Raw genomic sequence first — 27,735 nt, 5'->3', positions numbered from 1 at the left:
GATCTTCTCTGTTGATGTATGAATGGATAAAGAAAATGTGATATAGATGGATAGATATCTGTATATAAAGGAATATATAAATATCTACAATATATATAGGAATATATATGAGGAATATACAAAAAGTATATATATATAAAATATAAATATAAAGGAATATTATTCAGCCTTAAAAAAGAAGGAAATCCTGCCATTTGCAACAACACAGATGAAACTAGAGGACATTTTAAGTGAAACAAGCTAGTCGCAAAAAGATAAATATTGCATGATCTCACTTATATGTGGAATATTAAAAAAAAAAAAAAAAAGGTAAACTCATAATAACAGAGAGTAGAATAGTGGCTACCAGAGGCTGAGGTGTAGGGAAAAGGGGAAGGTTTTTTTAAGTAGAATGGTGGTTGCAAAGGGCTGAAGGGACAGGAGAATGGGGAGTTATTATTTAATGAGTACAGAGTTTCAGTTTTACAAGAAGAAAAGTGTTCTGGAGATAGACGGTGGTGATGGTTGCACAACAATATGAATGTACTTAATACCAATGAACTGTACACTTAGAAATGGTTAAGACAATAAGTTTTATGTTACACAAATTTTACCACAATGAAAATAAATGAATGGGAAAAAAATACCATCTATCCTCTGTTCTGGCCAAACTGAAGAGGTAATGTTGATATAGTGGGAATCACCCTGAATCTTTCAAATCTTTGAAGGTGGCGCTAATCCCTGTAATGAGATGGAAGTATTACTTTTTCATCTGGCAGTTAGGGAGAGCTCCAGGGCCTTCCATTTAGCCCTTCCTCTCAAAATAGTCCTTGCTCCCTTGGGTTGGGCCAATGTCAGAATTCTGCCCTTGTTGATGGGTCAACAGCAACTCTACATATAACCACCATATGGTTTCAGGCCACCACTGGCCCTGGCATGAGACAAGTTGCACTCAAAACTATTTTTAAAAATTTGTACTATACGCATGTCATATATTCAAAAAAGAAAGGGAGGGAAAATATCCCAATTTTAACAATTAAATACATAATCATTACATTTTTTTAATGTTCCTTTGCGTACCACTCAAAATCCTCTCGCGCACATACCACTTTTTTGGAAACACTGACCTAGTACGTGCCCCAGTCATCTCATCTTTATCACACTTGTAATTGTGTATTTAAGTGTCCACTCTCCCCAACAGACTGAGAAGGTGTGTCTCGCTGTCCCAAGCACCAAACGCTGGACTCCCCGTGGACCATACACTGAAAATACGAATCTAGACAATCCCTTTGTCCCTTTCAGCTCAGGCTGTCCACGAGCCCATGAGTTCTGGCTGGCTGATGTTGAGCAACCATTTCGCCTTTTGCAGCCTCGGTTTTCTCCGCTGCAAAATGGGAACTACTGTAGCTGCCACTCAGTGTAGGTACGAGGACTCAGGTCATGGCTGTGAAAGTAGCGTAGCACTATAGAAATTACGAATTCACTCATCCATTTAACAGTTATTAAGCGCCCAGGGCCGTGCAGCACGATTACTACAGCGTACACCCTCCCCTCGCGCAGGTCTCATCCCTTGGATCCTGGGATGGGGAGGGCGTTTCCTCACCAGGTTCACTCTTCCGCGGAACTCCGGGTGGTGACCTTACTCAAAATGGCGCAGGCAGCCTCGGGGGCTAGTGCGGCGGCGCAGACTCCGCATGCCCTCTGACCTGCTGGCAGCGGCGGAGGGGGAGCCGGGCGCCGCCATATTGGCTGTTGTCCTGCAAGGGGAGCGGCGGTGGCGGCGGCGGCGGAGGCGGAGGCGGCGGCGGCGGAAGCGGAGGCAGAGGCGGAGGCGGCGGCGCGAGTGAAGCGAGGGAGCGGCGCGAGCAGCAGCATGACTCGGAGGCGGAGCAGGCCGAGTGGCGGCGCGGGCCGGCGCGAGCGGGCGCGGGCCGCGGGGCCGCAGAAGCCCCAGGCGCCGGAGCCCCCGCCGCCGCCGAGCCTCGAAGCAGGAGCGGGTGCAGGGCCCCCGGTGGCGCTGGCGGAGCCCTACCGCGACGGCCCCAGGGAGGAGGACGACCCCAATCTGGCTCCCGGTCCCCAGGTAGGAGCGAGCGAGGCGAGTCTGGCTGCTCGGGCTCTTTCACCTCCCCAGAGCGGGGCCGGGACGGGTTTGGGGATGGACCATCCTCCCCCGGCTGGGGCCAGAGTCTTACCCCCTGGGCCAGGGCTGAGGCTTTCTCCCCCAAGGCGGGAGTGGAGTCTGGATCCTTTGGTCCAAAGCCGAGGCACGGCACGTCCTGTTCTCCTGAGACCAGGCTTCCTGCCCTCTTCCTCCGCCTCCGGGAAACGTTCTGGTCGCACACCCACACTGGGACCGCGCACCAATCTTGAGGCCACAGCTTAGCTCTGTGCCCTTTACCTCCCCTGGGTCCACCTGCTTCCCCACCCACCCACAGGCCACCTCGGGGCGCTGGGGCCTGGAAGGCTGCAGCCTCTTCCCTCTCCCCCCGGGAGCGGCTCCACCCCTTCCCCTCGCTGCCCCCTCAGCAGCTGTGACCCCAGCATATGTCTCCCGGGGCCTCCCTCCTCTCCTTGCCCAGCAGAGCAGTTGCAGCAGACAGTCAGGCTGCCCAGAAGACTATTTGGTGGGGGCTCCTGCACCGAGGTGGAAACCCAGCAAAACCTGCTCTTTCTCCCCTGTATACCCCCGACCTACAAGGCGGCCCACCCAGACCCTCAGATCCCTGGGTTTGGCGAATCCTGCTGAGAGTGAGCAGTAGGAGGACTCTCCAAAGCTTCCAGTTTGCCACCTGGGAGAAGGTCACTTTGATTTGAGCAAAGGAGATAATAGGAGGTACCCTGCCGGTGTTCACTGCGAAGCTGGGGTGGCATGAGCCACAGTTGCTCTGGGAGGGTTATGGCACCTGGGGCTGGGTGGCTCGCCCTAAGCTTGCTCTGACAAAAGAGTTTTGAGTTGGTTTTTTGGATGAGCCTGCCAAGGAAGGCAGGCTCCTGCAGGAGTCTTGGAGGGTCGGATGCAGCGCCGGATGAGGATGAGGCGTGGCAGAAGATGCGTTTGGCTCTGCAGACACTGCATCGGGCAGCAGGGGACTCTGGGAGGCTGGTGCAGCCAGAAGGCATGGCTCTTGACAGCTTTCTAGTAGAATCTCTGGAATTGTGCATGTGAGTGGGGATGCTGTTTGGGGTACCATTCCCAGAAAGCCTTCCCTGACCTCCCCAGTTGCGTGAGGTGCCCCCTCTGTCCCACAGCCCCGTGTGCTCCCTTCCGGTAGCACTCCCCATTCTACAATGAGATAGTCTGTTGATGTGTCTGTGCCCCGCCCCCGCCCCCCCCCCCCCGAACTTTGAACTCCACTGGGGCACAGATCATGCCATCTAGCCCTGGGCCTTGCTGACACAGAGTAGGAATAATTAGGTGAATGAGAGAGAATGAAATCCGTTGAGAACCTGTACTTACTGTAACCCAGTTTTGATACTGGTCTCTTTTGTGTCTCAGATCACAATCAGATTTTTAATTAATGAAGATGTCACCACTTATTGAGTGTCAGAAGCCCCAACTTCATCCCCACCCCTACCCTGGGCTGAGACTGGTTCCAAAGGATTTGACTCCTCAGGTTGGACCCCACCCTTGCCTGGTCTGACATCCCACCCTGAAGCTGCTTTCCCCTCTAGCCTTCTCTTTCCCTTCTCTGGGCCCCCTGGGAGTGCTGTTCTCCAGATTGGGATAGTGGGGGAGGAGAGAACCAGGGAGTTGTCTTCTCTCTTTCCCATTCAGGGTCCCCTGCCACTTAACCAGCCTATAGTATTCATGGCCAGAAAGTTTGGTTGATGGCTTAACCATTTAGTTTTTATATAGGACACAACTTTAACATGTAGGTTCCTACCTACTCCACTGCTTGACCTGCCAATTTATTCATTTATTCATGCTAGGCACTTTACATACCTTGCCACTACCCCTGTGTTCTCAGCATTTAGCACAAAGTGATGAGTTAGCTATTGGTGTAATTATTGGTCTGCTTTTGCTGTGTAAACTCTGAGAGTGCAGGAACCAAGTCAGTCACCATTGTACCCCTATGCCTGGTGGTTAACAAATTTTAATGAATGAACTGAAGGATATAAATACTATTAACCCCATTTTTCAGATGAAGAAACAGAAACTCAGAGAAGCTAAACATTTGCCCAAATAACTCCTACTATAGGTGCCCCCACTACCACCAAAAACAGGACACTCTGTGTACTGTGGGGTATTTAACAGGGCATTTTTTTACTCTAGCCTCAATAGGTGAAACAAACTGACAAACTCTCCTCTGACTGTGCCCCATTTTTGTTGGGGAAGGGGGTTCTGGGTGCCAGAAGCAGGCCTTTGTGCCTTGGTGAAAAGCACCTGCTGAAAGAATTGGGATCAGTCATTGCTCTACCCACAGGCATACCTTTGGTGAGGATCTCTGGCTCCCACCACCACTTAGAACCCTATCTTAAATACTTAGAATGGGTAAGTAAGGTGAAATTCAGTGTCATATGCCAAACCGAAGCCAAAGATGGCAAATGAGATCACTTTCAGTCCACATACAGGTTTAAATGCCTCAAGTCACATGTAGTTTTGTTTCTGTTTTTGTTTTGATTTGAGCCAGTATTTTTAAAAATCAAAGGTTTCCCGCAAAACTAGATTTGTGCCATCTCTTAAAATAAAATCTGGTGCTCCTGGGCCCACATTTCCAGGAGGCAGTAATCTGCAGTCTCTGAGAAGTGTCTGCCCTCTTTATCATATGAAGGACACCTGATCTGTGCCAGGCCTTGGGCCAGCTGGAAATGCAGAAGTGAATCAGCCGTGGTCCCTCCTCACAAGGGGCTCATTTGGTCTAGAGAACAAGTATATAGTAGTTTGCGGTAAGGCTAGAAGATCATTACTTCCTCTGAGTTAAGGCTCATAGGCCACTCTGGTTGCATCCAGTTTCCTTTGCTCATTTTCATAACCTGTACACATTTAAATGCAGGACTTTGAGCTTAATTGGAATCCCAAAAGTCCTTACTTGTAATTGATTAGGCCACTAAACTACATTGATACATTCACTAAAAACCCAAATCCTCATTTGTTTCACAAGAAGACTAAAACAGTTACAGCCTTCTTAGCAAAGAAAAAAAAACAAACCCAACTTACAAAGCAGTTGGAGGAGGCAGTGAGACGTAGTATTTAATGTTACAGACTTGGGGTGAGCTTCCTGCTCAGTCTCCTAGCTTTGTTGCTGTGGGCATGTTTCTTCCCTTCTTTAAGCCTCTTCCACAGCTTCACCAGAGAATGTGGAGCAACCCACATAGCACCTAGTGCTCCTCACGCCAGAGCTAGAATTGGACGTGGCGTGTGGCAGGGAGCCATTTGGCCATCCAAAGCCTGAGTGTTCTCACCTGCCAGCTCTGCTGGCTGTCTCTAGTTCTCTTGGACCACTCAGCTTGTAGTCCAGGTGCACACTCAGTAAACCCCCAGGAGACTTGCTAGACTGTAAACTGGCATTTATTTGGTGGGGGTTGAGCTCATCCTGCCCTTCCCATTTCTCATCTCTACAGCATCACCTGGGACTTTGCCCAGCCTAGTTTAAAGGAACTGTAGAGACCTGGCTCCCCCACTGCTCAGAGTTAAACCTGCTCCCTCATGGGACTGGAGTAGATGATCAGCCAGTATCTTTATTAAAATCATCTCATTATGTTTAATCCACTCAGCAAGTATTAACGATCTCTGTGCCAAGGCCTTTATTTGGGGCACACAGATGAATGAGATAATCCCTATACCCTGAGACTTCCGCCTTAAAATCACTGCCCACCCAGCCATTTTCATTGCAGTTAGGAAGAAATGGTACTGAGGAGAGATCCTTGTCACCTCTGGTTCTTTGTAAGCCAGTAGAGATTCACTATGTAGAAATGCCAAAAGTCTTTTTAAGATGAAGACTTACCTACTAAGATTTTAAAATTTTAAGTTTCCGGACTTCCCTGGTGGTCCAGTGGTTAAGATTCCGAGCTTCCAATGCAGGGGGCATGGGTTCATTCCTGGTCAGGGAACTAAGATCCCACATACCATGTGGTACAGCGCAAAAAAAAAAAAAAAAGTATTTAAAATTTTAAATTTCCTTAAAATGTCCCAGAGCTATAAGCTAAATAAATGATATCAGATGTACTATTAAGATCCTAACACCTTTACTTACTAAACCTAGAATTTTTGAGAGCATGGGCTATGTTTTAATTTATTTTTGGTGTATTTATTACGCATGGTCCTATGTGTTCAATGAATGGCTGTTAAACTAAATTATAATGAAAGAGGTGTTAGGTTTCTAGCACTTTGTTCTTATCTGCCCGCACTGCTAGGCCAGGCTGGCAGTCACTCATTCATTCAGGCACATTGCACACACACCATGCCCAGCCTTCCTCTCACCTGACCTGGCGTTCATTTATTCTACAAACACTAATGGACACCTGATCTGTGCCAGGCCCTGGGCTAGCTGGGAATGCAGAAGTGAATCAGACATGGTCCCTGCCCACAGGGGCTTATGGTCTAAAAAACATGCATATAATAATTGCAGTTAGGCTAGAAGAGCATCACTTCCTCTGAGTTGAGTCAAATCCTAGATCCTAGTACACGCCTTTAGAAGTATTTCAGCCTTTTGGGTTTTTTTTTTATGTATAAAATGACAGTGATGCTGGGCTCACACTAGGGTTCAGCAAGTACTGCATGTCAAGCACTGAGCACAAGTGGTAGCTGTGATTATTATAGATGCTTTGTTCTGAGGATGCACAGACGTGATAGCCTAGAAAAAGCTTCTCAGAGCTGAGGCTTCAAGGTCAAGTAGAAGGTCCTCCAGAGAAGGTGAGAGAAAGTGTCTAACCAAAGCAAACAGCATAGACAAAGACCCAGAGGCCAGAACTGCCCAGCTCATGGAGAGTGGTGAGAGGTCTGGCTGGAGAGTTTCACAGGTTCTTGAAAACCAAGAGGTTTGGGCTTTATCCTGTAGGCAATGAGGAATCAATGAAAGGTTTTAAGTAGGAAAGTGAATGTGATGTGCTTCATTAAATTCTCTCTGATAGCATGGAAGTAATTCTCAGTGGGAGAGGCAGCTGTGATTGCTTGATTCTACCTCTCCCTCACCCCAGCCTAACTAATAATCAGATCCTTTGTGCTTTGCTGGACCCTATCCCAAACCTAGAGTTTTTAGGTCTGGAGCCCAGGATCTATTGTTATTAAATTGCCCCAGGTGATTCTGATGTGTGGCTGGGTCTGGGAATTGCTGAACTGAGGGTGCCGTGGGGATCTTTGCGGAGGCCTAGGCTATTCTTTAAAGAATGGGGCTTCCTGGGGGAGGAGAGAGCTTTTCCATAAGCAGGAGAAGAAACAGCCTTAGTTTTTTAAAAAACAAACTTTTCCCATTTCTCCAGTTGTTGCCCATATTCTCCAACTGCTAATCTTTCTTCGTGTATCGAAACACATGCTGCCACCCCTACTGAATGATTGGGATGCAGTGATTCATGAGACACAGGCCCTGCCCTTGAAAAGCTGTCTTCTGTGGAGAAGACAGATTTTAATAATCAGGATACACGTGATAAGCTCTCTACAAGAGACATGTAAAAAAGTGTTAGGGCATCCCAGAGCAAAGCACAGTTTATTTTGCCTGTGGACTTAGGAGAATGTAACACCCAAATTGAGCCTAAAAAGGAAGAGGCAGAGGGAACAGTATGAGTGAAGATGTGAGTGCTTATGTATTGGAGAAAGGGAATGGATATTGTGGAAAGGAGTGGTAAATGGTTCTTCGTGGCAGAATATGCAGAGCAGAGAAGGACTGAGGAGAGGCATGCTTGTGTCCCGGGAAAGGCCCAGTGTTTGCACCCTTCAGTTCTGTGCCCATGTTCCCACCCTCATCCTTCAGACTCTAGGTGGATGAACATGGTGCAGTCCTATAGGCCACCTGTCCTTTATTTCCTACCCAAGGCTCTTAGCTATCCAGATCCCTTTGTGGTTTCCCCCTCCATTGTGAAGTGAATAGATATAGGGAAACTAAGGCAGAAAGAAGGGCCCGGAAATATTGAAGGTTCTTACTAGGAAGTTGCAGCAAGAGAATGTGGGCTGAGGGGTGGGGGGGTGGGGGTCAAAGAGACCTTGAAGGTCACCTGTCTAGTCTTCTGTCCTGTGCTTCAAGTAATAACTTTGGATTGGGCAAGTCTCACTTAGTAAGTTTCCCTGTCATTTCTTCTAGGACAGAAGAGGAAAGAAACTAACGGGTATTGAGCACCTACTGTGTGCCAGGCCCAGGCCAGGTACTTTATATAATTTATTTCCTTCTGTCCTCACAACTCTGTGAAGTATGGTTTTATTCTCATTTCATAAATGAGGAAATTGAGGCTCAAAGAAATTCAGTAATAATCCAAGATCATACTGAAAATGGCAGAACTGGGATTTGAACTCACAACAGTCTGTCTCCAAAGTTCATACTCTTCCACCCATGAGAACTCTGTGTTGCCATTACAGAGTAGTCGGTAATAAGGTTTGCCCAAGGTTCCAGGTAAATAAGAAGCAGCTTAGGCCTTCCTGTTGCTGATTGCACCCAGGAGGCAGGTTTGACAGATGAACTAGCCTTGGTGGGTAGAGGGCCCCTGGGGTCAGAAAGACTCACTGCCCTATCCTTGACTCAGCTTGTACAACCAAAGAGAATTCTCCACAAAGTGGCTTTATGTTGTGAAACTACTGTCTTACCTCCTGGAAGGACCTGAGCCAACAGCCTGAGTGGGAGTTTGGGTGAAAGCTCTAGGGCACTGAGGTTGTATCAGCTCCCTAAGAATTAACTACACCTCTGATGGCCAGCAGTAGAATGGTCTGAGATTCTTAGCACTGATGCCCTCCCATTAGTGGCCTGGAGTGACGCAGCCATGTGTTTTCTACATGGTATGTCGGGAAAGGGGCTGTTTGGCTGTGTTTTAGTTTCTATCCTTTGTGTAGAGCAGCTGAGACATGAGCCAGATGGGCTTTAAGGATTCGTTCATTTATTCAATGAATGCCTACTATGTGCCGGGCCCAAGCCAAGCCTAGTTCCTGGACACACTTAAACGGCTGCCGTCTACCCCCTGCCCCCAAAGAGCTCCCATTCTACCAGGACTTGGAGTAGGCAGAGGATATGTCTATGGCACAATGTGGTAGGTGCTATACTGAAATAATTCTACGCAGCCTGGTCCAGCAAAAGCTTCAACGACCTTTGACCAGGATTTTAGGGGATAAGTAGGAATTTCCTGAGGAGTAAAGCTGAAGTGCTGGGGTTTGAAGGGGCAAGGTGTATCTGAGGAACAGTATGAGTAGAACCTATGGCTCGCAGGTGTTAAGCGTGGAAATGCAGTATGGAGAGGTCAGCTGGGGCCGAGTTATAAATGCCAGGGGCCAAAGGGTGCCATGGTAGCGAGCTCCACCGGAAAGGAGCCTAGAGATGAAAGAGAGACCAAGGTAGGAAAGAGGAGGTAAAGGAAAGAGATCCTCAAACTGGACAGGTATGTGAGAAGGCACATAATAAGCTTATGTTAAGTAGAGAAGCCCAGTGTCCTAATCAGGTTTTAATTTATGTATTATTTTGTTTATTAATTATAATTGTATGTTATTTTAATATGTGTTCCTGCCTGATTCTCCAAAATGAATATGAGGCATCCTGGGAGTCTGGGAGCATTGACAGCCCCGTGCATGAACCTGCCTGGTTTATGCATGTGTTCTTAAGGCAGGAGCTCTGGTTCCCAGCACCTAGCACAATGGTTGGCACCAGGTAGGGGCCCTGAGGATGTTTGTTGAATGAGGGAACGAATGGGTGGATGGAAGAGTGAGTGGTAATGACTGAGCTGATAAGTTTTTCTAGGCTGGGGATTAATCATTTTCTCTGCTTCTGGAAGGGAATTTTAACTGTTGTCCTCTGCCTGCCTCAGTGACAAGGAGGCTTTTGGAGTTGGGTGACTTGAGAGTAGAGTGCTCTACTGGGCCACTTCAGAATAGAATTTGGAAACTGTTGCAGGGCTGCTGGCTAGATACAGCATGTGTCTTGGGGGAATCCTCTCAAACATACACAAACTCTTGGGAGTAAAAAGAATCCATGAAAGGAATGAGAGCAGGTTTGGTTCTGGAAATTAGATCCAGCTTCAAGAGCAGTCCTTGACAGCCATCTGGCCTAGTGACACATAATTCCCAAGTTGTGGCCAGAAAGTCTGAAGTGCAAAATTTACTCATGCCCCCAAAAAGCTATCCAGATATGCCATGAACTGCTATATGGTTGTTAATAATTACTATTGCTTATAGTGCACCCACTGGGTGACAGACACTGTTAGATGCTTTACATCAGCAGTTCTCAAAGTGTTTGGTCTTGGGACCCTTTTACATTCCTAAAAAATTTTGAGGACCCGAAAGAGCTTTTGTTGGTTAAACTATTGATATTTACCAAATTAAGTATTAAAGCTGAGAAAGTTTAAAAATATTTAGTTACTAATTCATTGCAGAATAACAATATTAAACCTATCACATTAACATAAATAACAACTTTAAATTAAAAATAACAATTTTCCAAAAAAATTAGTGAGAAAAATGGTCTTGTTTTCACTTTTGCAAATTTATGTCTGCCTTAGCAGAAAGAAGTTAGATTCTCATATATGCTTCTGTATTCAATCTGTTGCAGTACATTATTTTGATTGAAGTATGTTAAAAAAAAAAAAATCCAACCTCACACAGATACGTAGTTGGAAAGAGAAAAGTATTTTGATAGCCTTTCCAGATGATTGTTTGTATTCTTCTTTGCAGTATGGAATCTGAGACCATATCAGTAAAGTCTTTATACTCATTTACATTAAAATCTGTTGGTTCACCTAACACTTTGAGCAGACTTTATACCAGTGCATGATTCTGTAACATTATGCTTTGATCATTTGGAAAGTAGGTTCACTGAGTTATGTATATCTTCCAAATGTTTTCCTGTTTCATTTTATAATATCAAAAGATAACATTTGTTATTATCACCATCAATTTCATCATAAAGTCTTTAAGTATTGGGAAGCTGTCAAGCTCATTGTTGTAGATACAACTTTTCCAAAATTCTAATTTTCTCCTAAAACTTGAATTTTATCATTGACCATAAATACAGAGTTGTTTTCCTTGAAGTGACAGGCTCGTTTTGGTCATTTTTTGAGAAAATGTCTGCCAATAACCCAAGTTTGAATAACCGTAGTTTGTCAGTCAGTCATTCTTTGAAGTAAAAATGGTGTTCCATGAAAAAATTGGCTTCCCCTTTCTTTGATTTTATCTCTTTTTTCACAGGAAAAACTAGAATGTCTTAGCATAATGCTTCTCAGACAAAGACAGAAAAGTCTTGGGCCTGGTCAGGTGAGGGAGCAGGTACTGGTTTTAATGGCTGCACATGTCAGCCTCCTGGGCTGGGAGTGGCCACAGTCTAGGGTTCCCCTGGCTCATTGACTGCTCTGGGGATGTGCGTGCTACAACACCGATCCCCTGTGTGAGTAACCCCACACTGTCCAGAGATTTGGGGTTTGCTCAGAGAATGAAGCAGAATTATCTTGGAGCTTTTCTGAGCAGATCCCAAATCTAGAGAACCACTAGAACCTTTCCTTTCTCTCCTCCATGTTTTACCTAAGGCTAGACTGGAATCTGGAGAGGCTCTGAATTTAAACTGAGGTAAGAAGGAATAATAAGTAGCTGTTGCCCAGGGTTGCTGGATTTAAGAATCAGTTCCATCAGCCTTTGTGATGAAGAAACATGGTTGGAATTTTCATTCATTCGATAAACATTTATTGATTATGTTATTCATGTGGGAATCCTGTGCCAGGTGCTAAAAAGTACAGCTTGAGAACAGCTAGTTGAAAGCCTGAATTGACTACAGGGGATAAGAAGTCATGATTGCCAGGAATTTGGAAAATGGCAGGAGATTGCAGTCAAAGGGAACTGTGAACCAAGAGCTTTTCTCTGCCAAGGCAAAAATTTGAAAAATCTGGTAGTATTAACTGTATATAATATCTCCAGGGATTGGAATTCCCACAACCCTCTGGCAATTAAAGTAGAGATGAAAATGTCAGAGGGAAAAGTCCCCAGGCTCCACTGGGAGTTTTACCCAGGGGCAGGCACCAAAGATTAGAGTTAAGACAGCTTTGAGGGTGGCCCCCAGAACTACCTGGGCCTAGAAAGAAAGAATCTAGTATACCAAACTCAAGACAGTGGATAAGCTAGTTTCCAGTGTAGACTTATTAAGAACAGACCAGCCAAGGGGCCTAGATAATAGATTGAATACCTCCTGCATGGATCCCTTGAGCTAAGTGCTTTGCATCTCTAATGTCACTTAATCCTCTGGGCAACCTTATGCAATGTAGGTGGTATATCCCTGCTTCAGATTGTACTTAATTAGCTTTCCAGGCCCTGTGTTTCTTCCTTTAACTAGAAAGACAGCCTGCCCTGTAAATTCACTTCCATTGATGGCTATTCTTATTTATCATGTGTACCATTTTGGCTCTAGGGAAAGTCATGTTATTTCCATGAATGTGGAATCTCATTGTAATCCCCAAGGAATGCAATCTTCCACTCTTCCACACTTGAGATTGGAACCATTTGGGTGGAGGTCCAGGGTGGGGAGATGGCCTTTTTCTGTGGGAAACAGTAATTTCAAGCAATGTCTCACCAAACTGCCTGCCAGCTGTATTGCCATGGGGACACTTAACAAATCTGATTTAGCCACTATGTGCCCAGCTGAGCCTGTGCCCTGTGCTGTACTGTGAGGGATACAGACAAGAATCAGATCTGGTACTTGCCTTCTAAGAGCACAATCTAGTAGAAGGGACAGATAAATAAGTTAAGTGGAAGGCACAGATGTTGTAACAAAGGCACAATGTGCTGTGGGGATATGGGAAGGAGAGGTGAATTATAAGAGGGAATCTCTAGGAAAGCTTGGGTGAGATTGGACCTAAGCTGGGCCTTATTTAAGCCTTGCCCTTCTACTTATTGGTAAATGTGGGGAGGAAGGGGGTTTTAGGCAGAGGATCCCCTTTAGCAAAGGCATGACATAGGAGAGTACAGGAAGTATTTGGGGGACTTAAGGAATGACTTCATGGAGTGAGGACAGATTAAGATGCCTAAAAATCACCTTCAGTTCATTGCATGTGAGAGACTCTTGCTTTCTCTTAAAATACAGTGATTGTATATTCTATATTTTCAATCGTAATCCTGATTTTAAATACTGTTTCCCATTGCCCCCATCATGTTCATAATTAGTGCCATATGTTGAGCAACATATATGCCTGGCACTAGGTGCTTTATCACAATGCTCACAGCCAACTCTGCAAGTCAGGACTTAATCCCGTTTTATAGTTGGAGAGACATAGAATAAGTAGAACTTGCCCAGCATTATACAGCTGGTAAGTGATGGAGGCCCAGGATTAATGCCAAAGCGAGTGTTGTTTCTACTGCACCCCAGCACCTCCCACAGGTACTCTGGCACTAAGTACAGTCACATTGATTACATATTTAACTTATAAGAATTCTGTTTTCACTTTTAAAAGAAAACAAAAAATCACTTATTACACATTGTCATTTACATTATACATTTGAATTCTTGGTTGTACCTACAAAACCATATATACTGTACTTTACAGGCTATATAAAAAATTTCGAGAATAATTTTACTCATACAAGATTTTCATCTTATGTAATAACTATAGAACCTAACACTGAAATGAAATGAAATTCCATTGTAGTAAAATTACACGTCCTGGTGTTTGCCTTAAAAATATGGTCACTTTTCTATTTCTCACAGGGAAAGGGACTTGGGCATTGACTTCACCTCCTCCTTCTGGAGTTACTGTGGCATTTTGTAGCTATGGAAAGTTTCCTGGGTACACATCTCAGAAAGGCTTCCCTTGCCGTAACTTATCTGAACACCATCCTTCTCCATCAGCCTTCCACCCTTTCCATGAGATACTCATCACCAATGGGTTCTAGAAACCTATATTCTTTTGCAGCTGCCATTAAGCAGCTGACTTGCTCACTGAAATGTCCCCTTGGCACAGACTGTTTAGGCAGCATCTCACATGAGTTCCATATGTAAGATTCCTTTCTTTCTGTCTCTCTCTGGTACTCTTTTCCAAGGTCCTTGTACTTCCGTAAATGTTTCAGTATGCTCCTGGTACTGCTGTTTGATTCCTTTCTTTTTCTAGAAACCAGGGACCCAGGTCAGTGTAATTGTAACATTACAGATTTAAGGATACCCTGATGCCAACTTATTGTGAGAAGGTGATTTTATTCGAAAAAGATGATGCCATTTATTTTATTGGTAGGATGAAAATGATACCCTTATTAATGCCTTTGCTTAGGCTTCTGCAAATATCTGTTACCTAGTGGTGGGTAAGTTTGGAAGGTATATCAGTTAACTACTGCGTGTAACAAACCACCCCAAAACTTAGTGGCTTAAAACAATACTACTTATTATTTGTCATGAGTCTTTGGGTTGACTGGATGTTTCTGCTGATCGGGGCCTTACTTGGCTGATCTCAGCTGTGCTCACTCGTGTATCTGATCTGCTGGCCAATCAGCTGGGAAGACTCAGTTTTCCCCACATGTCTCTCACATCCCTTCAGCAGCTAGCCTGGTCATGCTTACATGGCATGGCAGGGATGCGAGAGCGAGCAAGACCAGCCATGCAAGGAGGCAAGTAGAAATGCATACACACTTTTCAAGCTTATGCTGGCAGCATGTTTGCTAACATCCCGTTGGCTGAAGAAAGTGACATGACTGTCAGAGTGAGAAGGGACTATAGTACAAAGTTGCAGGATATAGGAAAGCCATTAATTGGGGTCATTAGACACAATCAGTCTCCCAGTCAGTACCCCTCAATGTGACAGAAAACCTATAGACTTATATTTCTAGGTGAAGTTTGTCCTAGAAGGGAAAAAAAAATCCAAATAATAATTACTGTGTACTGGGACCATGCTATCGGCACGCACAGGGCTAGGCACTTTCCCTATCTAGGTACCAACCCTCACAACAACTCTGCAAGGTAGGTAGGAAATCAGAGCTCAGGAAGTTCAATAACTTGCTCAAGGTCACCCAGCTAATTTGTGGTCAGGGAAGGATTAGAATGCGTGTCAGTCTGACCCCCAAAGCCCAGGGTTTTTTCACCATACCTCACTGCCTCTCAGAAGCACCAGGGTTTGCCTTACCCTCCAACTCAGTTTTCAGCTGAGTTGATACTCTTTGACTGGCTCCTCCAAAATGCTGCTGTGATCCTAATGGAAGTGTGCAGCTCTTCAGGAAACCTACATGTTCCCCCAAACTGCGTTAACAAACATTTTTTCTTTCAGGTGGGGATTGGTCTATAGACTTCACAGACACCCAAGGATTGTGGCGTCTCCCAGACATGCCAGAGAAGGAAGGGCCATCTTCTCATTAACGTTCAAGATTTGGGGACATCGGGGCATTAGGGCATTTGAGCATGAGCTTTGGAGTCACCCTCACTAGGGTTCAAATCCTAGTTCACTCACTAACTCTATAACCTTGGGCAACTTATTTAACTTCTTGAAATCTGTTTCTTCTTTTAAAAGAGAAGAATGGTAACACCTAGTTTGCAGAGCTGTTACAAGGACTAAAATTAGGTAAATAAAGTGCCTAACCCAGTGCCTGGCACGTAATAAGTGACGTCATTAGTATTGTTAATATTATTTCTAAGCAGAGCCCTTCCCCTTCTGGGAAACCCTGTTTCTGTCTGTTGGACAGGTTCCCCCCACCTCCAGCCAGTCTGTGCAGACTTGCTGCCTGCTGTGTCACCGGGAACGCAAAGGCTGGGAAGAAGGCCCTTCCCAAAATGGACTGGTGTTGCAGGGTGAGAAGCTGCCCCCTGACTTCATGCCAAAGCTCGTCAAGAATCTCCTAGGCGAGATGCCTCTATGGGTCTGCCAGAGTTGCCGAAAGAGCATGGAGGAAGATGAAAGGCAGACAGGTCGAGAACATGCAGTGGCGGTAGGTAACCGCTGAGAAGGGGTCCCTGAATGCAGGAGCGCTGCCTGCCCAAAGAAGTCAGGCTGCTGAGCCATTGCTGCCTTGTCCTCTCAGGTGGCTCTCCTCAGGCAGCACCTACGCCCAGGTGCCAAGAGGCTGCTGGGCTGCATCCACACAGCATTAGCAGCTTGGGTTCACATTTGGGGGAAGAAAAGAGAGGTTTCAGGCAGCCCACCAGCCCCTGAGGACAGTTCACAGTGTGAGGGCCGGCTCAGATGTACTGGTAGATTGAGATCCTGACCCTTCCCTGTGACTGTGCTGCCTTCAGCTCTCTGGCAGCTCAAAAGCCAACCAATATGATATGGAGGGCAAAGGTCAGTTTGAGGGTCTGCTATGTGCCTGCATTAGAAGGCTTCCAAGATGCCTAGGAGCTGTCTAAGTGCCGTCTCCTGAATCACAGAGGTTGGACTTCTCGTTTCTTATTCCCCCCAGCCCCTCTCTCTTACCCAGAATCAGTTCAGCTTCGGGACTCCTGATTTAAAGACTGTTCCTCTCCTTGCCAGCTCTCAGGACTCCCCAAAGGCCCACAGTTGACAGGCAGTCTCTGCCATTACCAGAATCTCTCTCATCATATCCACATACTTCACTGGGAGCACCACAGCCCCTCTTGGCAAAGGCCTGGCCCGCATTTGCCCTTGCACCTTTAGTTGTGGGAATTGTGCTTTGGCCATGGCATGGGGGCCTGGAGGAGGAGGTGTCCCTGGGGAAGCTGAGGCAGCAGAGGGTTAGCTCTGATGTTTCCTCTTTTACCATGAACCTTTTTCTTCCCCCTTCCCCAGATCTCCTTGTCACACACATCCTGCAAATCGCAGTCTTGTGGGGGTGACTCTCATTCCTCTTCGTCCTCCTCTTCATCGTCCTCATCCTCGTCCTCCTCCTGCCATGGGAACTCAGGGGACTGGGATCCCAGCTCGTTCCTGTCAGCACATAAGCTCTCGGGCCTCTGGAACTCCCCGCACTCCAGTGGGGCCGTGCCAGGCAGCTCGCTCGGGAGTCCTCCTTCCATCCCTGGTGAGTCTCCAAGCTCGGAAGACAGCCAGGCCCCATAAGTGGAGAGAGCTCTGTTTTCCTAACCGCTTTGTTCAAACAAATCAGAAGATCGGTTATTAAAATATTGAGCTGGCCGAAGAGTTCGTTTGGGTTTTTCCATAACATCTTGTGGAAAAACCTAAACAAACTCTTTTGGCCAACCCAATAAGTAAAAGTGGAGCTGTTCTGGTGGAAGCCAAGCAGGGAATCTAGCCCTTGACTGTCTTGGTGGGAATCCTTTCCCCAGGACTGGCTCTGATAGCTGTTCCCATTGGATCCAAGAGGGGACCTGGTAAGCACTGGCTGAACAGAAAGTGAAGTCTGGAAGGGCCTTTAGGGAATTAGGAATCAGATCACCTGACTCCTGCAGCAGCACAGAGGGCCTGGGTGCCTCCTTTTCTCCATCTAGGGGAGGGGTGCTTTTATAAAAGCACTGCACTTCCATCCACAAGAGATTGGCAGTGTGAGCTGCCTTGATTATTAGCCAGTTTTGCAGCTGTGTAAGCCTTTTTTAGACCCTGAGATAACGCTTAGTGACCCAAAGAAAAAATCTTGGGTTTTTGATGTACTGTGTAAATATGAATTACTGTCTGCTTCTAAATGGAGGACCTGAATTCTTCAAAGGGGTGCTGCCCCCAGAATTGTGAGTTGAGTAATGCATAATTCCAGTTATTTTGGTGCATAAGCCAGAGAGAGTCATCAAAGCCTTTTCCCACTTGTCCTCTGAAATCTGGGGCCAACCGGGAGTCTGGCATACCCTGGCTGCCTCAGTCCACGTGGCCCAGAGGCAGAGCCTCAACTTGCTGCTCCACTGGCTTCTGTAGATCCTGCCCTGGGCCTGAGGAATGCCTGTTGACAGGCAGGTCCTAAAGAGGCACTGAGAGACAGAACATGTATCCCCTGTTTATGCCAGCAGAGGTGTTGTGGCTTTGCATGGGGCTGGCATTCCTGGTGCCTTCTCTCTCAGGCCTGGGCTTCAGCCTGTCCAGCTGCTGCCTGAAGAGAAATCTCTCCAGCCCAAGGTACTGCTGGGCTTTTCCGAAAGCTCACAAGTCCACCATGCTGAAAGGCTGTGCCCAGGCATGTTCCCTCTGGTCGCAGTAAGCAGGATGCTGCAGCAATGAGCCGTTGGGCTTCCTTCCCAAGATCTGGGCTCCCACTGACACCTCTCTCCCCCATCCGCCCACAGGTGAGGTTTTCCCCATCTCGGAGCACCACCGGCACTCAGACCTCACTGCTCCACCTAACAGCCCCACCGGCCACCACCCCCAACCAGCGCTGCTGATCCCATCTCACCCTGGATCCTTTGGCTCACCACCCCACCCGCACCTGCTGCCCACCACCCCGGCAGCACCTTTCCCTGCCCAGGTTTCAGAATGCCCTATTGCCGTGGCTGCTGCCCCCCACACCCCAGGGCCATGTCAGAGCCCCCACCTTCCCTCCACTAGCATGCCGCTCCTGAAGATGCCTCCACCATTCTCGGGTTGCAGCCACCCCTGTAGTGGGCATTGCAGCGGGCACTGCAGCGGGCCCCTCCTCCCGCCACCCAGCTCTCAGCAGCTCACTAGCACTCACAGGTAAGTGAGTGGCGCAAAGAGCAAACTCCCTGACAGCTTGAACTTAAGAGTTTTGGGAAACTTTGCAAAGGGTACCTTTGAGATAGAAATTAAAGGGTAGACTGTGTTTATGTTTTTTCCATAGTTCAATTATAAAAGAAATATGTGTTTATTATTTAAAAACTTTGAAAAATTTAGAAATGTATAAAAATTTAAAATATATAAAAGAAGAAAATAATTCCTGGCAACCTAAACTTTAACACTGCAGTACATTTTCTTCTTGATGTTCTTTTTTTTTTTTTTTTTTAATATTTATTTATTTATTTGGCTTCGCTGGGTCTTAATTGCAGCATGCGAGATCTTTAGCTGGGGCATGCAGGGTCTTTAGTTGCGACATGCAAACTCTTAGTTGTGGCATGTGGGATCTAGTTCCCTGACCAGGGATCGAACCCAGGCCCCCTGCGTTGGGAGTGCTGAGTCTTAGCTACTGGACCACTAAGGAAGTTCTGTGATGTTTCTATATATAAATAATATATATAAATAACAAAACGAGGTCCACATTCTATATATTTCTGTGTGGTTATTTTTTAACATTATACCATGATCATTTCCCCAGTTAAAATTCTTCAGAAAACTTTTCAGTGGCCACATAATGTCTTATTGTACAGCTCTAGCATAGTTTATCATTCCCCTATTCCTGGATATTTAGGCATTTCTAGTTTTTAACTCTTATAGACTAGGCTGTAATAAGCATCCTTGCACGCAAATCTGTTTGAGTCAGGAGTTCTGTCCTTAAGGTAGATTCCTAGAAGTAACTCTTAAGTACTGAGAAAGTTTATATTAATATAATGAAAGATACAATTTTTTGGAGAAGATAGATTTATCTTTTTATATTGTAAATCACATGTGTGTGATTTTTGGCCACGCCTGGCGGCATGTGGGATCTTAGTTCCCTGACCAGGGATCGAACCCATGCCGCCTGTAGTGGAAGCTCGGGGTCTTAAGCACAGGACTGCCAGGGAAGTCCTCTAAGCACCTTGATAATGATTCCTTCCCCATGGAACCTCCCTCACCTTCTCCCATCTCAGAAGGTAAGAAAGGCACCAGGGTATGGGGGTTGTCAGTTTTTATAGGGGTGGGTAATTTCATAGGCTAATGAGTGGGAGGAGTGTTCCAGCTCTTTTGGGAAGGGGCGGGATTTCCAGGAATTGGGCCACAGCCCACTTTTTGACCCTTTTGGTCCATCTTGGAACTGTTATGGTGCCTGTGGGTGTGTCATTTAGCTTGCTGATGTGTTACAGTGAGCATATACAGAGGCTCAAGGTCTAGTGGAAGTTGACTTGTGTGCCATCTTGGACCCATTTGGTTCTAATCAGTTTATGTCGTGTCCTTGGGCTATGTCATTCTTTCAAAGGCTGCGCCCTGCCCCCTTCCCTCCTGTTTCATTCCCTGCTCAGAGATTTTACTCCCATATTCTTACGGGAAGCAGAAGGGCGGTGGTCTGTCTTCTGTAACTGCTTCAAGGCTGAGTAGGAGTGTTGACCCACCCCTGCTCCTTGCCCCACCCTTCCTCCTGCCTCCCTTGGCCCTAGCCCTGGGGCACTCCTACTGCTGATAGCCAACCCAGGGCTCTGACTCTTCTGGCTCCAATTCTGGGACCTTGCAGGCCTGTCTCTTCCTTACCCGGGGAAAATAGTCTATATTACAGGATGCTTCCGGAAATCCAGAGGCAGAGCAGTGCAGTGAGAGAGCGTGAGCTGTGTACACAGACTGAGTCCTAGCTGATCCTTGGGCAAAGCAGTGAAGCACTCTGAGCCTTGGCCTCCTCCACTGCAATGTGGGGATGGCAGCACCTATTTTGCAGGATTTGGGGAAATATTAGAAATATTATTAGAAATAATATGCTGTATACACTATCTGGCACAAGTAGTAGCTCTTAGAGTCTGTGGCCCACAAGGCACATTTGCTTTCTTAACTTCAAGGCCCCATGGCTAAAGCAGCTCTGTCCAGTGATTCAGACTCAATCATAAGGACCTTAGAGGGAATTCCCTGGTGGTCCAGTGGTTAGGACTCGGCACTTCCACTGCCAGAGTCCCAGGTTCAGTCCCTGGTCAGGGAACTAAGATCCCACAAGCTGCGTGGCATGGCCAAAAACAAACAAAATAGGGAAAAAAGGACCTTAGTAAAAGGACATTGACCTCCTTTGGATGTTCCAGGGAGCCATCAGTCCACTTATCTGTTCAGACACATATTTACTGAGCACCTACTGTGTACAAGGTTGTTATGCTACACACTGGGACCCAAAAAAAGAAGTGGCATAGTCCCTATTCTTGAGGAATACACACTCTGGTCTGAAAGACAGATGGGTAAACAGACCATCGCTATAAAGCATGATAGTAGGATAGAAGTATACCTGGCATCCTCAGAGTCCAGGAGGCTCACATGGTAGGCGTGGGCAGGAGAGGCACAGGGAACCTTTCCAGAATAACGCCATTGAGCTGGGCCCTGAGGGACAGTGAGAGTGTTTGCCCTGTTCTTGTGAGGCTCTGATTTAGTCTGACTGCCTTAGCCTTTGTGGGATGAGGCAGATGAAGGTGATGGTGGGGATGCTTCCTGGGCTCCTCGTGGCCTGCTCCTTCCCTGCCCTTCCTCACCTTTGGGCCTGTCTTTCTCCCCCATCAGCAGGGACCCTGGGTGCAAGGGGCACAAGTTTACCCATAGTGGCCTGACCTGCCAGCTGCCCCAGCCCTGCGAGGCAGACGAGGGGCTGGGCGAGGAAGAGGACAGCAGCTCAGAGCGTAGCTCCTGCACCTCATCCTCCACCCACCAGAGAGATGGGAAGTTCTGTGACTGCTGCTACTGTGAGTTCTTCGGCCACAATGCGGTGAGTGAGCCCTGCCCAGGCCCGAGCGGGCTTGTGGCCAGCCAGGGGGAGCCAGAGGAGCACCCTGCTCTCCCCGAGGCCCCCCTTGCTCACGGGGCTAATAATTGTGCTTGGACCCTGTGAGTCCTCACACCAGCGTCCACTCGCTTGATCCTCACAGCACGTTGGTGAGGTAGAGATTTCTTAACATTTTGCTGCCTTTGCTCTTCTCATGGTTTCTCTTAAGATTCACTTTTTTTCCTTAGGCAAAAAGAAAGGAGGTGGCAGAGGAAAGCTATGATTCTGATGAGTATGTATACGTGTGTAATCACAGAGAAGTGAAGGCTCGTGCATGATGAAGGCAGAGTGGAAGCAAAGGCTCTCAGTCCCCAGTGTGAGAGCCAGCCGAGGGACAGGTAGTGAACACAGATGGTGCCAGGGAGGAGGCCCAGAGCAGAGTACATGGTGTCTCTGGACGGGGAGAGAGCAGCCCAGACGTCTCATAAGGTGAAGAGGAAAGGGCTGCTGGCTAAGGGAGAGCAGTTGAGGACAGAAGAAATGAAAGTAATGACATCGCTGGTCACCTTTGAGCTAGCGGTTGTTATCCTCATTTTAGAGGTGACAAACTTGAGGCGCACAAAGACTCAGTGAACCTGCCCAAGGTCATACAGCTTCTGAGTGACAAAGCCTGGGCTCAAACCTGCTTTCCTGGCTCCCAAGCCAGTGTGCTCCCAACACTGCTGCGTACCTCTCACTCCCTCCACCCACCACTGCCTTGGCTCCGGGCCTGGCTGAGGGTGAAGCCATTTGGTCTTAGTGGCTGTGGTAGAAGGAACAGTTGTCTCGCTTCTCACCACGTGTTTGGTGCCAGCGGGTGGGAGTGCTACAGGCTTCCCAGGCCCAGAGTGTAACGTCAGCACCTCCCCCTCCCCCAGCCACCCGCTGCCCCGACGAGTCGGAATTATACCGAGATCCGAGAGAAGCTCCGCTCAAGGCTGACCAGGCGGAAAGAGGAGCTGCCCATGAAGGGGGGCGCCCTGGGCGGGATCCCTGGGGAGCCCGCCGTGGACCACCGAGATGTGGATGAGCTGCTGGAATTCATCAACAGCACGGAGCCCAAAGTCCCCAACAGCGCCAGGGCCGCCAAGCGGGCCCGGCATAAACTGAAAAAGAAGGTGGGTGTGGTGGGAGCCCAGCTCTACCACCTCTTCTCCCCGAGGAATCCCTCGCCCCCAGGACTTTTGGGGCATGAATGGTGCTGGCGGTTCTCTGCTCTGGGAAGGTCTGAATAAGTTTGGGAGGCATCAGGGTGAGGGAGCCTGGGGGCCAGTGATTGGAGAAAAAACAAGTCATAGCGTCAGAAGCCGCTTGCTGGATTCCTCAAAGTCCAGGATTTGCCTCAGTCAGGTATTCATTCAGCAAACACTTCTGCAAATACTGGGAGCTAAAATATGATGCAGTTAAGTTCTCACCCTGGAGAAACTCAGTCCAGTGGAGAGACTGACACAAAACTGGACAAGCACGTTAGTGTGTGACAAGTGCTGGGATGAGGGAAGCCCCCCGTCCTGCCTGGGCATGCTGGAAATGGCTGTACCACGAGGCTGCCTTGGGAGCTGAGTCGTGGGGAGTGAGTACAGATTCATCAGGAGGGCCCTCCTGGCAGTGGGAATAGCACATCCACAGCACCTTTGTGAAGCCAGAGCTCAAACCTAAGAGAGGCAGGAGAGAGAGTGGAGGTGAGGGAAGGGCCTCTTGGGCCCTGCTTAAGGGCTTTGACTTGATCCTACAGCTGCGGGGGCGGGGGGGGGGGGGTGCGTCGCTGGAAGGCTTTAAACACAGAATGCACTTGCCAGATCTGCATCCCAAGATGACCGTGTGGCAGTATGGAAGGTAGCCTGGAGGGGTGATACTCCAGGCTTGAGAAACAAGAACCAGGGGAGAGATGATTGATAGTGGGCCTGGAGCAAGAGAGATGGGTTTTTCAGAGGAGGCAGGTGATCTGATTGCAGGACAAGGAGATGATGGAGTCAGGGATTATCTCCCAGGTGTTTGCTAGGGTGACTGTCAGGATGGCGTACCTTTAATGAGCAAGGGTGGAATTGGCAGAAGACTGGAAATTCAGTTGGGACACGGTGACTCGGAGATTCTCATGAGACGTCCAAGTGGAGATGGAGGTGTGGGGCTGGGAGTTGCTGGCATGGGGATGTAATTGAAGCCATGGGAATGACCCAGCCTGAGGGCTGAGTGAGCTCCTCCCAGAAGGCTGAGGATAGAACCAGGGGAGCTATTCCTGGGCAGCCCTGCTGCCAGGCGAGCACCAGAGTTTGATGGCTCATCCCCTGCCACCTCATTACCTCTTGGCCTGCCTGCCCTCAGCTTTGTCTGCACAGTGCCACACTCAGGAGCTCAGCCGAAGAGAATGGGTTTGACAGCTAGCTAGCTCCAGGTCCTGGGTGGTCAAACAGCCCGGGTGCTCTGGAAAGCAGCAGTGACTCTCCATCTTTTTCCAAACCAAAGGACAAACCAGGACCCCTTCCCTGCAGCCTGAAGTGGTAAACCAAAGGGTCCCACCACTGCCTTCAGAAAATGGTCAGCATTTTCTGTCTCCTAGCCAGCGTTGCCTGGCCAGAAGTGTGCAGTGGGCAGCAGTGGTCTCTTTGGCCTTTCCTGGCCTCCCAAGGCAGTGGTTCCCAGTTAGGTCCCAGCAAGCACACTTCACATTTCCCAGGCCTGGTGTGCTTTTCATAAATCGCTATGCCTGGATATCCTTTCTCCTTCATGTCTGCCCCCTCCTTTTCCTTCTGAAAACCTCCTCCCAAGCCCAATTCATATGTTTGCTTCTTTGCAGTCTTCCTCAGGTAACATCTTACGCTGTGCTACGGCTGCACCTCGCACATCTCTCTAGTCTGCCTTTTATCATTCTCTACTCACTCGTTCAGAAACTTCCTGCACAGCTACTGTCTGCCCTGCCCAGTCTAGAGACCAAGATACAACACAGAAGCGGGCAGTTCTGATGTCCTGTAACTAGCGATCATGGTCATTATCTGTTTATACATCAACCTCCTCCCCGGTACCCCTCCTCCACCTCCCAGACTTAACTGCAGTCCACCAAAAACACAGCTTCCACAAGAACCATCCACCCACTACCCACCTGGGGAGACAGGTAAAGCTGGGTATTTTTCTGCTCCCTCATCAATTTCCAGACCATGACTCTCTCTCATGTCCTAACCCTTGCTGCTTTGAAACCAACCCCTGGCTGTGTCATCTACAACCTCCCACCACCACTCTTCATCCACTGAAGACTGTCACCTGTCCTTCTTCTCTTACCTTGACCATCATTCATTCACTCTCCTACCAGTCCTTAGTTCCTTGCCCCGTTGCCCTTCCTTTACACCCGCTCAGAAGAACCACCGTCATGGGTTCGACCCAAGCCTGCCTCTCCCCTTCTACACCTTGAGGAAGGCACTGGATCGAATCTATCTGTGGCACCCAGGCCGAGTGGTCTCCCGCGTGCCTGAGCCCCCACTTTGCTGCTCTCTAGTCTTCTGGCTCCTCGTCACTTCCATTCTCCCCGGTCCCTTTATCAGACCTCCATTCTGCTCCAACTGCCAGGCTCTCCCCACCCCCACCTTATTTTTTGGCAGGATAGCCTTACTGTTTCAACAAGGCTTAAAAGCCACGTGGACAGGCACTCTTTCAGTGTCTTACCACCCCACCTGCAGACTTCCTTCTTGTCATGAGGGAAGAGTTAGCCCTTGTCCTGCCGCCTCGGTCTAGCACCAGCTTCCCGCCGTGTGGCTCCAGCCTCTCTGGGCTGCTTCCCGTCAGCAGTTCACCGTGCCCAGTACTTGCTCTCCTTTTTTGAAAGCAGACTGTCCTTTGAGCATACAGCCTCACACCACCCCAGCCTCTTTCCTCATCACAGAAAGACGTCATCTGCATTTACTCTGCAATTGTCAGCTCACCGCTCCACAGAGCCACCAATGAGTTCTTTGTTGCCAAATCATTCTCTCCTGTTCCATCTTCTTTTCCACTAGGCAACATCTCACACTTCGTTTGTTCTCCTTTTCAAACACTGTTTTCTGTGGCTCCTCCAACTCAGCCAAGTGGGGGTGGGGAAAGGGCAATGGGGAGGCCACATTCTCCACATTTCTCACTTTTTCTCTGCCTTCTGTCCTGTCTCCTTTGTGAGTGCCTCTTCCTCTGCCTGGCCCTCCCCCTTGAGGACAGGTCCTTGGGAAACAGCCATCTAGATAGTGTTGCCTCCCAGGTCATTATGTCCACCTATTTCCTCCCTGCGCTTCATGGTGACATCTCCTACTGCTGCTGGGCACCTCCTCACAGATGTCCCGCAGGTACCCAAACTCAGCATATCCCAAACTGAGCTTGTCATCTTTGTCCAAAGAGCCCGCTCTTCCTTCTCCGTCGTCTGTCTAGTTAACGGCACTACCATCCACCCAGTTGCCTGAACCAGAACCCCAGGTGCCATCCTGGGAGGACTACATCATGGTGATGGAGAGCAGCGGGCCTTGGAATTGGACCCCAGTTTGAAACCTGGCTCTGCCATACTTGCTGTATGACCTTGGGCAAATCACTTAACTTCTAAGCCTCAGTTTCTTCCTCCATAAAATGAGAATAACCGTAGAACCTAATTCAAGGCTTTTGCGAGAATAAAATGGAGTGATGCACAGAAAGGTTGGGCAGAGTGAACGCTTCGTCCGTGTAGCTGCTGCAACAGCAGTAGTGGTTGTCGATGTTGATTTCATGACTCATCTCATTCTCTCTCCCCACCCGTAACCAAAAGTCCTGGCTGTGCTACCTCCTAAGGAGCTCACACCCTATTGCCACTGCTTAAAAAGCCTTCAGTGGCTGACCATTGCCCTTAGGGTCAAATCCAGGCTCAAGCATGTCCTGCAGGGCTCTTGAGGATCCAGCCCCTGCTTAGCTTTCCAGCTTCATCTCTCAGTCTGCCCCTCTGGCCTTCCTGCCCACTCCCCCCCACCAGAAGAAATCTGTGCTCCAGCTGTCCCTCTGAATGTTTGCATTCCCTAAATATTTCGCCTGTTCCCATTTCCCAGCCTTTCTATTTCCTTTTGTCTAGAAAGTGCTTGTCTCACACTTCCCAGGATAATCCTGTTCACCCTTCAGTGCTCAGGAGATACTACCTTCTCTGGCAACCACCTCCTGATGGCCCAGTCTGGGTTCCCAGAGCACTCTGTGCTTTTTTGCCTGTACCTCTTGTCACTGGCACTCAGAATTAAACAGCCTGTTTTCATGTCCGTCTCCCCTGGCAGATTCAAGTCAGTGAGCAGAGACTGTCTCACGCATGGCTGAATTCCCAGTGCCTCATAGAGTCACAAGTCAAAAAATGAATGTCAAAGGATATTGAAAAACAACTTCTGAAGATCACCCCTGGGTGTGCTTTCCTGACTCTGCCTCTTAATTAGCATGTAATCTTGGGCCAGTTCCTTATTCTTTCCAAAGTCGAGTTTCCTCATCTGTAAATTGAGGATAACGACACAGCAAGGGCAGTTGTGAGGATTAAGTGAGACAACATGGGGAAGTACCAGGCTCATGGTACATAGCAGAAAATGCGTGGATCTGTGCTTTCTCCTTCTCTCACTACCAAATTATACATGATTCCACGTCACTCCCTCTACACCAGTAGTTTTCAGTCTTTTGTAGAGAGCAAAACTCTTTTCTGCAATTGAAATCTTCCATGGAACCTCAATTCCTAACAAATAAAAGCAAAGCTGTTCTAGTGCAGAGGAGGAGCAGAGTGAAGGGCCTTCCAGTTCTTTGTCCATCCCCATGGCCTCAGAGCTCTGTAGCATTGAACTCCACAGCACACAGCTGCTCTAGACTGTTTCTCTTCCTTACCTGAGTACCACATTGCCAAGGCAAAGCCTTATTAGTGCCCAGGGAAAGGGGCACACACCCACTCAGGTGTCCTCATAGTGACCCTCTGACGTATATGGGTTGGCAGTTTTTCTCCCAAATTTACAAATGGAGATTTTAAGCTTCAGGGAGAGTAAGTGATTTGTCCAAGGTCCCACAGTTGTGGTCATAGTCAGCTGTGGAGCTAGTATTTTAAAAAGATGAGAGAATAAATAAATGTATGCCCACTGGGGCACAGGGTCACCCTCTTTAAGTTGACATTGAGGTGGTCGCAAGACCTCTTTTCTCGCTTTACTCATCCTGTTTCTCCCTCTCCATTCCCAAATCAGCTGGAAATAGGTGAAATGGTGAAATCATCT

At 47.9% G+C, this 27,735-nt stretch overlaps 1 protein-coding gene across 14 annotated transcripts in view; it reads left to right on the top strand.

Moving 5' to 3' along the window:
* The first annotated feature begins 1,713 nt into the window (after nt 1–1,713).
* Nucleotides 1,714–27,735, top strand: part of FAM193B (family with sequence similarity 193 member B) — a 31,392-nt gene continuing 5,370 nt past the window's right edge. The window contains exons 1-9 of one of the 14 annotated variants that reach the window (XM_057539417.1): nt 1,929–2,062; nt 2,565–2,815; nt 2,962–3,144; nt 8,217–8,277; nt 15,749–15,991; nt 16,810–17,041; nt 18,249–18,636; nt 21,298–21,499; nt 22,414–22,653. In XM_057539417.1, the coding sequence (XP_057395400.1) occupies nt 15,878–15,991; nt 16,810–17,041; nt 18,249–18,636; nt 21,298–21,499; nt 22,414–22,653 (1,176 nt within the window). In that variant the 5' untranslated portion in view covers nt 1,929–2,062; nt 2,565–2,815; nt 2,962–3,144; nt 8,217–8,277; nt 15,749–15,877. Of the gene's footprint in view, nt 2,063–2,564; nt 3,145–3,478; nt 3,597–8,216; nt 8,278–15,748; nt 15,992–16,809; nt 17,042–18,248; nt 18,637–21,297; nt 21,500–21,628; nt 21,895–22,413; nt 22,654–27,735 lie in introns of those variants that run through there. The other 13 variants (XM_057539404.1, XM_057539412.1, XM_057539400.1 and 10 more) reach the window with 13 other exon arrangements.

The sequence above is a fragment of the Balaenoptera acutorostrata genome, chromosome 2, assembly GCF_949987535.1.
Source record: "Balaenoptera acutorostrata chromosome 2, mBalAcu1.1, whole genome shotgun sequence".
In the NCBI taxonomy this organism is placed as follows: Eukaryota; Metazoa; Chordata; class Mammalia; order Artiodactyla; family Balaenopteridae; genus Balaenoptera; species Balaenoptera acutorostrata.
This window is presented reverse-complemented; position numbering and strand designations above follow the sequence as displayed.